At 36.4% G+C, this 16,924-nt stretch overlaps 2 protein-coding genes across 9 annotated transcripts; one reads left to right on the plus strand and one right to left on the minus strand.

Moving 5' to 3' along the window:
• Positions 1-1,062: 1,062 nt before the first annotated feature.
• Positions 1,063-4,681, minus strand: LOC147079968 (uncharacterized). The gene is made up of 5 exons (XM_085952820.1): positions 3,781-4,681; positions 3,339-3,488; positions 2,881-3,108; positions 2,006-2,089; positions 1,063-1,628 (listed from the first exon to the last, which is right to left on the minus strand). Exons 1-5 carry the CDS (start codon positions 3,814-3,816, stop codon positions 1,560-1,562), a joined length of 567 nt encoding a protein of 188 aa, XP_085808946.1. The 5' UTR covers positions 3,817-4,681; the 3' UTR covers positions 1,063-1,559.
• Positions 4,682-4,935: 254 nt separating this feature from the next.
• LOC147079969 (uncharacterized) lies at positions 4,936-16,716 on the plus strand. 8 transcript variants are annotated; one of them, XR_015070662.1, is made up of 6 exons: positions 4,936-5,225; positions 8,901-9,483; positions 10,965-11,108; positions 12,013-12,068; positions 13,645-13,778; positions 16,077-16,716. XR_015070662.1 is itself a non-coding variant. In XM_085947291.1 (6 exons), exon 6 carries the CDS (start codon positions 16,058-16,060, stop codon positions 16,673-16,675), a length of 618 nt encoding a protein of 205 aa, XP_085803417.1. In that variant the 5' UTR covers positions 4,957-5,225; positions 8,901-9,483; positions 10,965-11,108; positions 12,013-12,068; positions 13,645-13,778; positions 15,602-16,057; the 3' UTR covers positions 16,676-16,716. The 8 variants fall into 8 exon arrangements, 5 of the variants coding, with proteins under 5 accessions (XP_085803417.1, XP_085803409.1, XP_085803426.1 ...); XM_085947291.1 differs by having other exon boundaries at positions 4,957-5,225; positions 15,602-16,716; XR_015070661.1 differs by having other exon boundaries at positions 4,957-5,225; positions 8,901-11,108.
• The last annotated feature ends 208 nt before the right edge of the window (positions 16,717-16,924 follow it).

Here is a 16,924-nt window from a genome sequence, read left to right on the forward strand (position 1 = left end):
TTATGAGTAAAATAATATATCAATAAATAAATAAATTTTGTGAATGTTGAGTTGGTAAATAATTATTATTATGATTATATTTATTTCAGTCACAAGTCAGTGTTAGTCAAGGTCAGTGAGTGACGTGTCAAAATGAACAAAGCACAGTGTAACAAAGCAAAAACAAATAATGAATTCAACGAATAACTCACGGAGTTCAAGAATAAATATTCTTTTTATTGAAATTTGTATAATTAAAAAAAAAAGTTAATAGCTTTATATATTAGAAGAATGGGAGGAAGAAATTCTACGACAACTAATGAACTTGACTAAAGATAACGTTGTTCAGGCTTGTCTCGTATTCGTTACTCAACCAAAAAAATGGATCGACTCGACTAAATTTGTCGTTTATACATGTTTAGTTACTAAATTTCTTGACCAGTTCGAACCAGCTTTCAGTGCTCTGTGGATTCTTGTCATATGGTTCGAATATTGTGTTTTATTTCAATTACTACAATGTTTTTTCATCAAGAAATCAGGCGTCTCATAACAAAAACCGATAAGTCACACGTCATATCGATTAAAACCTAACAAAACATATTGTGCAAATTCACATTATGAACAAAATATTTAAAAACGATTTATAGAAACCAATTATTTAAAATGATATAAATAAATTTGTCATGTATTTATTGAAAAAAAGCCTTCATCAGTTAATAGAAATGGGCATACTGTCCTAGTTTGAAAATAAAAGAAAAAACTAATGTAAAAACCAATCAGTTACACTTGACGCAGAAAAACATCATTTACCACTATTATTGATCACAATAGATTTTTGAGTTTCCTCCGCATGTTCGTCCTCCTTCTTTTGCTGATGTTTTGGGCTCGTTGCAGAGCCAATTCTCAAAAGAGGAAGAAGAACACACAGTGGAGACCCAAAAATTCATTACGATAACAAACAACCGTGAATATCTGTTATTGAATTATCGGTTTTTATAATCAGACGCCAAAATTGACAGTCGATATTTAAAGAATATGTATATCAAAAGGGAAATGGAATGTGAAATAAGAAGGCAGAAAATAATTGCAAAAGTTTATTAGAGTTTTTAATATAACAACAATATAACAGATAAGGCATCATTCTAGGAATTGGTAATTGATTCGATAAATAATAAGAAAATACTTTATTAGGTCTTTGTACTTCATAAACAATGTCTACTAAAACGAGACATTCGATCACAGTAAATAAGTTCCATACTATATATTTATTTATCTACTATCGACAGTCTAGATTTTATCATATATTAAATGGCAAGGTAATTCAAAATTGACTATAAAAACTAGATATTTAATAATTATATTAATATCACACACCTAGTAGTAAATTGTAAGTATTTAAATATAATATCTTAAATTATGACAAGAACAGTATTGCTAATCAAAAAATTCTTAAAATTATAAATTCAAGTGTTTGATAACTTTCTAAACATTAACAATATAATAATAACTAAGTAGTCTTGTAAATTCTTTAAAGTCTTCATTCTCGTCTTTCATGGACTGGCAGGTTCAGGAGGGCGCATTTAGTCTGAGTCTGAGATAACTATTACTTCCACCCGATTACGCTTCACCCAGCCACGGGTTTCATATACCTGAAAAAAAAGAAATAGGAACATTAGACTTTTAGCTTTAAAACTCTAAAGAATGTATACAACAGCACAACACACAATTCATATTGATCCCTAGTTATTGATGACTAATCTCGACAACAGATCGCATTAGGAGTATTAGAGTTTAAATCATAAATATTTAAGAATAAGGATAATGCTATTTTTCCAGAGAAGGGCTCAATTATCACTCGTGTGCCACTATATTTGACAAGATAATCAGAAAAGTTGGCAAAAACATCTCCGCAAGACAATGCTGATCGAAGATTTATGCTTGTAAATTAGCTAGGTATCAAATATTTTTGTTAGACATTACAACCATGCACTTAATGATTATCAAAAAAATTAAAATAATAACTTACTCCCGTGAACTCCGGGCTTCGCCGAACCCGTCTTCTCATTGGCCTCGGCTCACCATTTGGCACTAGCCACGGCCGTCCCCTACTCTGTAACAAAGAAAAGCATGTTGTAAGTGATATTATCAAATAATTAAGAGTCAGTTTTTTAGTATAGACCGACACACACCTGCCTGTAAATAAATGCACAATGTTTAAATGCAGTTTTAATTAAATTGAGCAAAATACTGTCCAGATTATATTTAAGTCGATAGCAATGCTTGCAGTGTTTCTGCGAGTGCACTCATATAGAGGTAAAAGTATACAGACAATTATTGTATGATTTATTTACTGGAATGTGTACATCGGCCTGTGCTAGAGTTATTAAAAAATGTCGCAATATATAATAGAAAAGTATTGCAAACTACACATACGATAATAATATGGCGATGGGGCTTTAAATGTTTAAAAAACAATACTAATTTTGTTCAAAAAATTGTCCCTTTGACGAAAAAGTTTGTCAACCCCTGCTCTAAACGAACATGATGACTACCTTTGATTACCCGGCTATCGTGTGATAGATAATTTTCAACAATACCATTTACATTCGGATTTAACTTTCAAGACGGCACACCAATATTTGTTTTCGAATAAAAATATAAATTATATTAAAAATAACAGAAACAAATAATTTGAATCCGCTTAACACAACGATAAATATTTCAAAGCATTACGCAACCCGAATGCAATATAAATTATAATACAAACAAAATAAATTATGTGTTACATCAGCGTGTCACACGCCAAAAATACACTCTGACCTGTTTTCCCAAACGCGCCTAAAGAAGTATAACTTCTAAAAAAAACTACTTATATATATTTAATTTTAAAAAATTGCTTACCCTCGCCACCAATGGCTGTGGCTCTCCGGGGTGGGGTTGTACTTCCCCTTGCTGTTCCTCTATATTATCCATCAGAACTACCCATGGCTGTGGTTCTTCAGGGGGGGGGGGGGGCAGTACTTCCCTTGTAACCACCTGTGGCGATGCCGGTTGGTGTCGCATCATCAGCTCCACCACCTCTCTGGCCCCTAATCCTTCCCAATAATGGATCATACTCACCACAGGGTTCTGAAAATAAAGAAAAATACATTTTTAGCAGTGAAAAAATTATAGTACCACAATAATACGGTTTAAGTTTGAATGATATTTTACAGAAAAAAAATCACAGGCACCGTCACAAAATATAGATATTAAATTATGCCAAAAATGGAACAGAAAATGTTTAATAAACAACAATCCTAATGTTGTTAAAAAACCTACATAAATATATTAGAAAACATATATAGAAAATTGCTTACTCTATGGACCGATGGCGACTCTGCGAAGGGCTGATATGCGAGGGGCTGGTCGCGGAGGGGCTGGTCGTTGACCATCACATCCGGCTGGTCGCGGACCACGTCTCTGGCCGGCGCTCTTCCCCGTCTTTGGAGTGCGTCATTGGCACTGCTCTGAAAATAAAGAAAAATACAAATTTAGTTATGCGTGGGATTTTTTACTTAACGGGAGACAAATTTCAAATATGAATTTCACTGATTCGGTAACATAATTAAGTATTTACGCTAAGTTACGGAACACTGTTATGCTACAGAAACTGACATTCTAAATAATCTTACTAATTTACTTCTAAATGTCTTTTACAATCTTAGAAAAATACAAAATCGTCAAAAAAATACTTGTGTATTAATTAAGAATCAAAATAAATGTATGCAATTAATTATTACAAAAGTTTTTTTCGCTTACCCGTTCTAATTCAGGAAAATTCCTTGCTCTTGGCATTATTTCATCATCAGCCGGGGTCAATCCACTGCTGGATGAAGGCCTCCCCAAGCTTTCTCCAACTCTCTCGGTCCTGTGTCGTTCGCTGCCACGTATTTCCGCCGAACTTTACCGGTTGGTCAATCCAGCGGCTTTTAGGGCGACCCTGTGGCCATTTCGTACCCCTTGGGTACCACTGGATGACGGCATTTGTCCAGCGGCCGTCCTTTCGGCGAGCAATGTGCCCCGCCCATCTCCATTTCAGCTGTTTGGCAACGTCTATTACATCGCGTACTCTTGTCTGCTTCCGAACCCATTCGTTCCTCTTACGGTCCTTTCGCGTGATGCCCAACATGCACCTCTCCATGCCTCGCTGTGTGACTCTTAGCCTTTGGACATCTCTCGTGTTGAGGGTCCACGTCTCGCAGCCATACGTGAGCACGGGTAGCACACATTGGTTGAACACCCTACGCTTAAGACATAATGGTAGGTCACTCTTGAAGATAATATTCAGACGTCCGAAAGCACTCCATCCCAGCTTTGTTCTTCGAGCAATTTCATCGTGCATGCTTCCGTCTATGGACACATGCTGTCCGAGATAGACGTAGCTGCTGACTTGCTCGAGTTGGGTGTCAGAAATACAGATAATCGCAGGGTCCGAAAAACAGTTCCTCATCACTTTTGTCTTTGAGACATTTATCTTTAGACCGACCGTTTGACTGACATCCGCGAGTTCTTGCATTCTACCTTGGAGGTCTTTCGGGTCTTGTGAGAGTATAACAATATCATCTGCAAAGAGCAATGGCATTATTTAATAATATAAATCAGGTAAAAAGTATAAAGTGCACACAAATCGACCCGCCTCGACAATATCAATTGTCAAACTGACATCTGACAGTTCTTTGTTTTCATTTTTCAAGCAATAGACAATAAATAGAGCATTGTGGTAATAAACAAAAATATTTGCGAGACATCATGATAATAATAAATTATAATTTTAATATTATAATTTACCCACTATCATCACTTGTCAAATTTTCTATTTAAATATGTTTCCTTCTTCCGATAGATTTTTTTACCTCCTACCTAAAAATATTGTAAAGTTTCAGAAAACCATAGACATAGTTTTGGAATATAGGTATACTAGTCTATGATGTCCGCTTATTTTGACATTTCGACAAAACAATAACAATTAACAAAACCTTTGATTTTATTAACTCACTAAGATTTTTGGCGACTGGTCAAATGAAATGAAATCGTCAAATATTGTTTCACCTTTCGTATCATTCGGCCGAACGATTTTAATGAGGAATGTTTTACCAAGTGCATGGCCAAAACGGCAGTCAAACATCTCCAAGAAACTCGGAAAATATATTGTTCGGTAAAACGATGTCAAAATACATCTAGGAACATGGGATTACTTTCCACTTGTAAGTACTGCATAAACAGTGTGTATTCTATATTTTTATATATATATTTTCAGGCCTCCCCCAGCTCCCTCCACTCTTCCGGTTCCTTGCTTTTCTCTGCCACGTACTTCCACCAAACCTGACAAGTTCGTCAATCCAGCGGGTTTTGGGGCGTGGCCGCTTAGTGTCCCTCGAGTACCACTGAATGACTGTATTCATCCAGCAGTTGTCCGTTCGCCGTGCGATATGTCCGGCCCACCGCCATTTCATCAATTTGCTGACCTCTATCATATCTCTCACTCTTGCTTGCTTCCTTATCCATTGGTTTTTTCTGTGGTCCTTACGCATTATGCCAGACATGCACCGTTCCATGCCACGTTGAGCAACTCCATGTTTTGCAAGCATATGTTAGCACTGGTAGCACACGTTGGTTGAATATGTTACGCTTCAGGCATATTGGAAGGTTGCTCTTGAAGATATTACTTAAGCGCCTGAATGCACTCCATGCTAGCTTGGCTCTTCGAGCAATCTCGTCATCTATGCCTCCATCTACAGACATTTGCTGTCCGAGGTAGACATAGCTGTTGATCCTCTCGATTTGATTGCCGTTGATGAAGATCCCTTTTGGAGCAGCGAAGTGGTTTATCATTACTTTTGTCATTGAGACATTAATCTTTAAACCTACTTTCAAGCTTTTATTTGCGAGCTCTTGCATCATGCCCTGGAGTTCTTCTTGAGTTTCCGCAAAGACAACAATGTCGTCTGAAAAGCGCAGGTGACTGAGGTACTCTTCGTTGATGAGGATTCCTCTCTTCTCCCAGTCGATGCGTCTAAATATATCTTCTAGAGTGGATGTAAATAGTTTGGGTGAGATTGTGTCACCTTTGGCGGACATCCTTGCTAATTGGAAATCTACATGACGTCTAAATCTACAATTCTATATGGTTTGGTCTGAGATTATTTCCTTGCTTAGCTTACATTACGTTGCGTCCATGTCGCTTCACGTGACAAAATTTTAAATTTGAGTAGAATGTGGAAAAAAGATTCAGTATATTGGACAAAATATCAGTAGATTTCTGTTTCTCAATTTAGACGAGAAATATTTTGCCGCGGGCCGCAAGTTACCAGTTTTTCATGGTCGGCCTGTTTTTTTTTTTATGTGAAAAATTTCGTATTTTGCCACCGGTCGCATGTTACCAATTTTGTCAATCACCTTTTAAAATCATCACACTTCATAAAAAAGGTGACCCTCTTAGCTGCGACAATTACCGAGGCATTACGTTACTCTGTGTTACGGGAAAAATTTTGGCAAACATCCTCTTGATGAGAATAAGGGACCCAATAATGCCCGTCCTTAGGTAAAACATAGGCCGGGTTTCTACCAGGTCGAGCGTGTACACAATCCACAACCTTCGATGTCTTCTCCTGCAGAGCCATGAATTGAACAGTCCGATGGATTGCTGCTTTGTGGATTATGAGAAGGCGTTCGACAGTCCGCTCCGCCCCTCCCTCTGGAAGATACTAGGAACATACGGGATCCCTCCCAAGATCATTGCCATAATCAAATGCCTGCACGAGAATAGCGAATGCTGTGTCAGAATTAGACAAGCTATGCGACCTGAAATACGCCGATGACGCTGTCCTATTGGACAACTCAATCGAGGCCATTCAAGAGACAATTGACAGGTTGCATAACAACTCATCTCGCATTGGTTTTAAAATCAACATGAGGAAAACCAACCATTTGTGTAATAGCACCTGTCCTTATCCAGATTTCCATCTAATTAGCGATGGACAAAACATCGAGAGCGTCGACAGCTTCACGTACCTGAGGGTTCACATTATGGGAGATGGCATTTTGCAGAAAGAGCTCGCTATCCGAATGTGAATGGCCGGAGCAAGATTCAACTCGATGTGAAATGTCTGGGACTCACGATTGTACTCAGTCAAAACCAAATGCCGCTTATTTGACGCTTGCATTCTGACGGTGCTGCTTTACGGTAGCGAATCATGGCACCTTACGAAGGCTCAGAGCAACCATATACTGAGCTTCGAAAACAGATGTTTGCGACGGATACTGAGTGTGCGGTGGTTTGACTTTAGGAGCAGCGAGGAGATAAGAGAACCCACCAAGCAGCCTCACATCACACTGAGAGTGAAGAGGACACGTTGGACATAGCTCGGCCACGTGCTGCGAATGCCAGAAGAGAACCTCAACCTGGCTTGCCTGTTCTTCAAGCCGACCGGATTCCGGCGTCCTGGAAGGCCGTTAAATACTATCTATAGAGTGTATACGGCGGAGCTACAGGATGCTGGTTTGACCTGGAACGAAGCAAGAAGACTGGCAAGGGCCAGGGATTCTTGGAGGCACCGCGTGGTGTCCATATGCTCCAGTTAAGGGGCGGATATGGACAAAGAAGAAGAAGAAGAAGAGAATTTTATGGAAGGAAGCAATATCAGTAGATTTCATAAAATACCGGTAGATTCAGTATATTGTCAAAAATATCAAAAAATATCAGTAGATCTACTGAAATTTCAGTAGACATGGTAACACTGCACACAGTTTTCATTTCACTTATCATAACCTCAAATTATTCTTTGTTGTTTTTCCATCCACTGCATTTTGATGAATGACAGTTCCACTTTCCACATATTTAGCATAAGATTTAGTTTTCTTGTACCTACAAAATCCTTTATTTGATGTTTCAATATCAAATAGTACAAAATTTCATTACTTACAGGTGAATGAGCCAATTTCATTTAATTCATTCAAATTTAATTCAAAATCATTAATCCAGTTTCAAGCAACCTTTGACAAATTTCTCCTTCATTTTAAATGACAACAATGAAGATAAATATATCCATTGTAGACATGATCCGCCTATTTGTGACATACGTCGAACATCTTTTTCGAACGGAGATTTTTACATATAGGTATGTTAAATTTTTCTTAAGGGCGGACGTGCTCAGCGTGGGTCAAAATGGAGCTTTTTTTATTTTCAAAGCATGATCCTGGACATTCCTTAAACGTTGTAGATAACCTATTTATATAATTTTGAAGCCTTATTTCCTTTATATTTATTTTAAACATTTATTCTTTTAAACCTCTCGCTCTAATGTTTTAGAATATAGTCATATTTCAGTACATAAATGTGCAGTGCAGGTGTTAAGATTTTTTACATTTATTAATTTTTAAACGCATTTATAAAACCATCAGTATAATTTATATCGACATTATTATAGTGAAATATTTACGATAAAAAATTATATTGAAAATCTCTGTGATCCCAAATTTGACAAGAATTAGGCATTTTATTATTAAAAAAATGGTCAAGATTAACACATTCGAAGATAATTATAAAGATACTAATTATAAGCTATGTCTTTGACCATTCAAGTGAGATAAACATCCTACGAATAATGATTGCTTTATAATAATTATTGACCTAAGGATAAGGTAGTGTTTTTTTGAAATACGCCATTTCTTTTGGCATTCCCCAGTGGTTAAGCTACTACATACGACCGTAGCCTTAAATTGATAAACTATAATTGAAGTAGGGCGTGAGAAATGATGTTAACGCGCGTGTTTATTAGGTACAACAACCAAACATTTTTTTTCGATTTATAATAGATATAAATATAAGTATCTTATCTATATGGTTCTATAAAAATGTAACATTTTTTCTATTATTACAGCTGCGGCACTTAAAAAAAATGGAAAATGCTAAGGGATTGCTACAGCAGATACTCAAAAAAAATTAAAAATGTTAAAAGTGGTTCAGCTGCTTCAAAAGTTAAACAATATGTTTATTTTCAACAGTTGACCTTTTTGAAACTGTTATATGAGGAAAGACCACATTCGTGTGATAGTTTGGATGACATAATATCTGAATAAATTAATGACACTGCTAAGGAAAGATCAACGAGCAAAAACCACATAAATCGAAAAAAACCAAAAACTGCAGGCAGGGAGGCAGCCAGCGCTTTAATAGACAAATTATCGGAACAGATATTAGCTGCGAGCAAAAATACAAATGACTGTGAAGCGGATCCTGACAAACTATTTTTTTTATCAATATGTTTGGAATTTAAAAAAATTACGGAAGAATTCCAATTCAATGCCAAAGCAGACATACTAAATGTCCTTAAAAAATAAAAAATCCTATCTGTATGTCCCCTATTTCCGTACGAAAGACAATTTTATGGATTTTACACGGGTCCCCTAGCTGGTCCTTCAACGTTATCACAACAAACGCTCAAAATGACCACACAACCTGAAGTAAATCCTCTTCTAAAATTCTACAATGTATAATGCTGTATCTCCCGATTCAATTTCTACGCATTCTGAGGATTCTTCTGTATTCACATATATTTTTTAATAGGTTAGGTTAGGTTAAGTAACAATGATAATATAAAGTATATAAGTTAAACCAGGACTGGGCATGTAGATACTTAGACCATAGATGGACCATTAGACCATGGACCATAGAGTTAAAGGACTTTTCAGCATGCGGTCTTCAAATCAAATAATTTGTTTGATTAAAAAAGGGTCACTCGGGTGACCACACAAAAGTATGAGACCATATTTGTTAATTATTTTTCTATTGGAGGTCTAACTTTTTTATATTCATTTTAGTGTGATACACCATCGTTATGTACATATAATTAGTTGGATTGCAATAACTTGCAATGTTATTTATTTCCGTAAATACAGAAATTACATCTCCAATTATTTCGATAAACTATTCTATAATTCTATGGTAATGACGGCGTTACCTACACAACTTAAAATTACTTATTACTTAAAATTTATTTTTAACTGTTAGATTTCTTTTGAATTTATATTGCATACGTTAAATCAATTAAGTTCGTCTAGTGTGCAATTAAAAATATTGATCAGATATTCCTGCATATTAATTTTTCTGTTAAAACACTTTGTTCAAGTACCATTAAATTATCTGCAAATTTAAATAACATAAAAAGTATTTTTCTGTAGTGTTTGTATATTGAAGGTAGGTACCTACTTAAGAATGATGTACCTACATATCTTAAGAATTATGAAAAAGGTTATGAAAATAAAACAAGATTAACTGTTAGTATAATAACTGTTGGTTACCCTATTTTAAAACAATACATCTTAAAAAAAGGTCTAAAATATACATTTTTAAAACCCTAGAGTTAAGCAAGTATGTCTATTGCATTATTTTTAACACAAATACCATGCTAACAAGGCAAACAATATATTTTTTAATTGTCTTCTGTTTCACCATGACGTTTTTGCCCGGGCGTGAGTTGAGAACGACAGTTGAAAGTTTTGATTCATATTAAACAATTTCATATTCAACATTTTGTTTTGCTTACCTTAAAGTGGATGCAATCCTTTTCTCAAGTGTAATACTTTTCCCCATGTTGGTGTTTTTCTTACGTATTTTACTTTTCAAAATGTTAACCAATTCATCAAAGGACGAAGTTGACATTCTAAAATAATTGAAAAATTTATCTTCATCCTGCTGTAGTTGCATAAATAGATCCAAAATCTGCGAGTTTTTCTACGTCTTCTTTTACGTACTAAAAGCACAAGCAACAACACAGCTTCTCCTTCAACATTCATTTTGGTTATGAGTTGAGATTCGTTCGTAATCTCCAGCTCCCGCTGACACATTTGCTGCCAGCAGCAGCAACACGAAGTTGCCCGTATATTCCCGGCCTTAATGCATGCGTATGCTTCATTTGTATCATTGGGTTTGTTTATTCTTTCAGACATGACATTTCCGAGATTACATTGCGAAAATAAAACGCTCGTACTAGGGAAGAAATGCCATTTTTTGGTCAAAACCTACCTGAGGAGGACTATCCGGAGTTAACGATTAAAAGCCATATAAATTCCCATGCATCCCAGGAAATGTGAGAACATTTTGAATGACTATTGAATTGACTATCTAACGGTAGCGCATTGGATGATTACAAGTGGCGCACTATAAATACCCATTTATTTAGAATTAGCGGCTTACATGTCGGCCTATAGTGTCATAGACCCAGGTTTGAATCATGGGTCTGGCAAGAACACATTGTTTTTCATTTCTTGTAAAAACAAAAATCTATTAATACAAACCTTCCACTCTGTAGAGTCCCATATGATTTTATAAGGATTGGACATGGTCAAAAGATAGATTTGATGGTTGTTATAGATATTAACTATAACAACCTCCTGAAAAACAGTACCCCAAATGAATTGTTAGGAGATAAAGGAAACGTAAGACATAAAATATTTTCTAAATCTATATCCAGAGGTAATCTACACCCCAATATGTGTCATTCTTTTCAAGTAAAAGCGGTGTATTAATTGTTTGCCCGAATGTCTGACAAATATTTTAGCCGGTTCGCACATACCAACGCACCTCGACTGTAATATGTCGAATTTGTCATGTGATTTTGTTGGCATTCACAAAACACAATATGTATGTTCATAATATCTAACTAGTGCTAGTCAGTCTAGTACAGTAATACACATGATCGCCCCACGAGTGTCAGTGTCAGAACACGAGAGAGCATAAATTGCCAATTAATGGACGTAATAATGACATTACATTTCAAATATAGCAATAACCTTCAAATAATTGAAACCTTGCATTCATATATTTCTAACCGATAATGAATGCACCCAATGTTAACGCGGAATCGTATGGTTACCAATGCCCGCATTGGGCGAAAATTTAATTAAAAAGATCAATTTTTAAATTTTAATTACATAAATTAAAATTACTCTTTTATGATTATTCTTTTAAATGTATTTTTTTCTGATTTACAGCCCCGATCCAGATATGATATGAATGAACCGTCGACTTCAGCTCGAGTCCTGAATCGGTAAATATTTTTTTATCCAATTTGTCAGTTGTCTTAATGTATACGCCGCCGGTGGACTGAAAAGTCCATCCACCGATCCATGGCCCTAATATGAATTATAAGAAATTCAGCTTCAATATTTTGCACCGCATTAAGTCATCTAGGAATTTTTTCTGTATTCTACAGAAATATCTTAATACTTCATATTCTTCGATTTGCAGCCTAACAGATAGGCTTCGAATCTCACCCGAGATGATGATCTACCCACACCTACGACGCAGAGACAGACCTTTTAAGCAAGTACTAGATCGATTTTGAGAAATTCAAAATATCCCGCGACGTCTAGTCCGTCTTCGAATAGACCCACTGCTTACTTCAGAACGAAATCGGCATACATGATCTTTAACAATTCCAGTGATTTATGATTAATTTCCTACTACTAATTTTCATATTTCAGTATTAAGTTACTAACGTAATATTTAATTTTCAAACATGCTCGCAATGCAATGTACCTACTGTTATTTTTAATATTACCGAAAGTGTTCTATTCACTATGTTTTTTGCCAGAAGATTATGTCGTCTTTGAATGGTATTTCTAATTTCTTGGGAATTTGTCCCATTTATTATATAGTTAATGTAGGTCTCTTAAGAAAATGACTGATACATAAATTCACATAATAATTATGTTTGCTTCCATTTTCGAGATGTATTATTAAATTTAATGTACTATTTATTAAAGATATATATTTATTCGATCACAGTGCAGTTATTTTTACCACGTTTTTATTAGCTCATAATCTTGTTTGTCCAAGATTTGTATACAAATAGTGTGGATAGTATTTATCAGTCGTCCAATAAAATGGAGTTCGTTTGGGTTGATGTAAAGGCGGCAGCTTGTAACTCTTGCATCGATTGAGAATTGATGCATCAGTTGTGCATAGTCGAGTCAGGTCCAATTGGAGTGATAACTGATGAGGCTGCATGAGCTGCTTGGATACAATGAAAGGGTGCACAGATCGCTTCTGAACTAAACTAAAAAACTTAAAAAATGTAAACACATAATAACTAACTCACTCTGAAATAAAGTTAATTATACATCATGAAATACGGTGGTGTGGAGTTTGTTGATTCTGGGTGGGCGTCAGATTATCCCGCTGGCACGTACGTCGTTTACTAAGCGACTTTCTAAGGGACTTTGGCCTTCAGGGGCTGGCCCTTGTTGCGCTGCGCTTTCTAAATGACCGAACCGGCCGCATACCATTGGCTGGGGCCCTGCGTTTCGATTTGGTAATAATAGATACATATTATGCACCTCCAATCATATTATTTAGGTAGGTACAAATAAGCGTAACGTCCACAGGGTGGATTGTAGTCTCTAATGTAGGATTAATTTATCTAGCTATCAGAATCGGGTATATATTTAAATGTTTGAGTTAGTCAACTTTGGTTAAAGAATGCATTTGTAATGGACTACAAGGAATCGTCACGTCAATAATTAAAGATGGTTTAAAAGGGCTCTAAGTACAATCATCGGATGCATCACGCGGTTAAATTTAATACAATTATTGTTTAAGTGTTTAACATCATCTTCTTTCAGATTAATGTCAAAAGTACTATTCCCTATTATCTGATAATAGGGAATAAAGTTTTGAGAATGACATACCACACATTCCTGCTTGCTTCCGGAGTAGTCTGTTGGGAGAAAATGATTTCTGCATACCGCCGTTGAAGGTAGTTTATTTAGCAGTTTAATTTTTCTATTCACGATTAAATGAATCGATTGCCGTCTGGTCTGCCTTTGGTGGGATTTGACAAGGCACCTAAACCTGTCACCCAACAGCTGCAAGACATCTTAAAATTGAAAAGAATGATAATAGGATTATCATAGGTTTGAAGTAAACTTTTCTATTTTGGTATGACATAACGAACAAAAAGAAAATGATTACATTATATATTGGCCATTATGCATTAAACGACAGTTACGTATGACAACTTACTGAAAGTTTTCGATTTAGTGTCATACATTTTATTTCAGTAAATTACAAAAATAACCTTCAATTGCATGAACCAAGTAATGCTTGATTGATTTCTTAATATTAAAATAACTAACGTATCATTATCATTATGCCGATGATATAGACACAGTGGCAAGATCAGAACAAGACCTTAAAAGAGGCATTTATCGCACTGGAAAGAGCTGCCATAGAAATGGAACTGCAGGTCAATCAAGAAGAAACTAAATACATGCCTGCAAGTGAGCCTCCTTCAAGCTCACCACTCACAATTGACACGTATCAGTTCGAAAGGGTCGACGAGTTCGTATATCTGGGATCACGCATTACCCCTCAAAACGACATCAGACAAGAAGTTAGCAGAAGAATTACTCTGGCAAACAAATCTTATTACTGTTTACAGAGACACTTCAGATCAAGACTCCTCTCAAAGAAAACTAAGATAAAGTTATACAAAACCCTCATCAGACCCATATTACACCTATGGGTCGGAATGCTGGGCTTTATTCCATTAGAATTTGAAACCTATGTATTTTAAGCCACTGCGGATTAAGTCACATACGCTTAAAGATCCTATCGATCTATGCAATTCTAAATAAATTCATGAGCCATATTCCACATTTTATAAAAACTTGGTTCCAGCTTTTTCTGGTGATTTTCCAGTGGAAAGTGACATGGAAGGCAACGATTAAATTCAATGACAGTACCTATCATGAATTACGTAATTCTCAAACACTTCAGGTATAAAATATTTCTCATTGGCTCATTTGGTATTTATGTTAATGTCAGAAGGATGTAAGAGTGCCATTTTATTTTATTCAATAATTTTATCCCATTATATATAACCTTTTGTTTTTGTTAATTATAGTAAACTGTTGTTTACTCCATATAGTATATTTTATATCTAACAAAAAAGTCAATACAATTATATTGTCAAATTCATATCTTCTGGAACCTAAAAATAAATTGGTTTCTCGATTATCTCAAAACTGTGTTTTTGTAGTTACACCCTTCTGACACTAAAGCCCGAGTGGTAAGTCCCAGACGCAGTGTTGAGTTGAATATTGCTCTAGCAATTCCCTCCCATTCAGATGGCAAGCTCTCTTTGCAAATTGCCATCTCCCATGATGTGTAACCTCAGTATTTGAAGCTGTCGACAGTCTCAATGTTTTACCCATCCAAATCTGAATTAGGACAGATGCTGTTCCACAAAATGTTGGTTTTCTTCATGTTGATTTTCAAACTTACGCGATACGAATTATTGTCAAGCCAGATCCAGTAAATATTAACTAATAATAATTATTATTAATTATTTATTTATATATCACAGTAATAATTTTTTTTTTATAGTTAAATGATTTCATGATTTAATGCTGAGGTTTATACTATACTACAAATACAGTTGAGTCAATTTATCCTCTTATTTATTTTTATTGCGATGCCAGCACTTTATTTATGGCCAACGGTCCAACTGCCCTAAAGCCTGGCGTCCTAAAAATGATTTAAACGAACACAGTCTGAGTGTTTTTCATCCCTTTTCAGGAGAAGTGTAAGTGCATCCCATAAGCAGACAGCAAGCAAGCCATCCAGTCTGCCTCAAAATTTTGTGTAATTTGTTTAGGTACCTTCTGCATTAAGTTGATACGTCACTTAACACGTTGATCGCCACGGGGGTCACCGGTGACCGGCAAAAAAGACCTACCTTAGAGTTGTTCTACAGCGCCGGCGAGTACGCGCGCAGTGAATTTTTCGATACGCGGTGACCGGCATGGCCCTTCTGTATATTACTGCCACTTGGCCTGAGAATATTCCTTTAAAGTAACGAAAGATAGGCTCACTAATGTAAAGAATGTACATAATGAAAAAAAAAGTTTTCCTTTTAAATTGTAAATGTGTTCTTATTGATATAAAAATAAAAATTAAATAGATTATAAAAATGTAAGTTATAAAAATTATGTAAATAATAAAAAAATAGAAATACAAAAATGATTATAATGTATGTATACGTTGATACCAGATGAAGGTCTCCCACAGGAGACCATCTCAAAGGGCGGACCGAACCATCATCTTTCCCAAAACACCACAGCCTACGTCCACTCTTCGCGGTTCTCGCAACCCTCGGCCGAGCGGAGCCTCAAAAAAATCCGAAATTCGAATTCGTCTACGCTCCCGCCAAAACACAGACACGGTCTACCAAAAACGGCCGCTCTAAACAGCGCCGTCGGTAAAACAGGGACGTTCGCGATCGACGTGACGAACAGGACGGCGCGAATCTGTCAGTTGGATGGGCGCGAAAAGCTCTCTCTTGCCTCGGATCCCGAACAACAAGCATCTCCAGATTCTCCAGCCGAGCCGCAAGCCCTGACTCTCTTACCCCTGACGCCGAACAGCAAGCTTTGCCTCGGACGCGAAGCTAAAAGCATCTCCAACCCAGCCAGCATCTGCAATTCTCCAGCCAACAAGATCGCGTCGGCGCCAAGCAAGCATCAAGCCTCCCAAGCCACAAGATCTCAAGCTAACAGCCAGCGATGCCCCGTCTGCAACCCGCCAAACCGACATTACAATCGCCATGACCAACCCACCGCCAACGACTACCCTGTATCTACGATAAAATAAACACGCCTCGACAAAATACACCGTGCGTTTCTGTCCCCCACCCCCGCTTCTTGGCCATGACATTATCACGGTCTGCCATCTCCGCCTAAGAGCGCAAGAAGGCCGGTGATAACGTATATTTCCAGTTTATGTGTATCCAGGTATTATACTACCCAATTTGAAAACTTTTATTCCGTATTTGTGCCTTTTCTGTTTATTATACTATCTAACATAATTCGACCTCGAAATGGCACCATGCTCTCGTCAACA

The sequence above is a fragment of the Rhyacophila brunnea genome, unplaced genomic scaffold (assembly GCF_057557595.1).
Source record: "Rhyacophila brunnea isolate RB1 unplaced genomic scaffold, BYU_Rbru_1.0 scaffold_1, whole genome shotgun sequence".
NCBI lineage: Eukaryota > Metazoa > Arthropoda > Insecta > Trichoptera > Rhyacophilidae > Rhyacophila > Rhyacophila brunnea.

Excerpts from the sequence above, each read along its gene's own strand:
- LOC147079968 (XM_085952820.1), bottom strand. The coding sequence starts at position 3,816 with ATGCCAAGAGCAAGGAATTTTCCTGAATTAGAACGG. Across the intron at positions 3,109-3,338 it reads AGTCGCCATCGGTCCATAGA|AACCCTGTGGTGAGTATGAT; the intron begins GTAAGCAATTTT and ends CTTTATTTTCAG. Across the intron at positions 1,629-2,005 it reads GAAGCCCGGAGTTCACGGGA|GTATATGAAACCCGTGGCTG; the intron begins GTAAGTTATTAT and ends CTTTTTTTTCAG.
- LOC147079969 (XM_085947283.1), top strand. The coding sequence starts at position 16,058 with ATGTATACGTTGATACCAGATGAAGGTCTCCCACAGGAGACCATCTCA.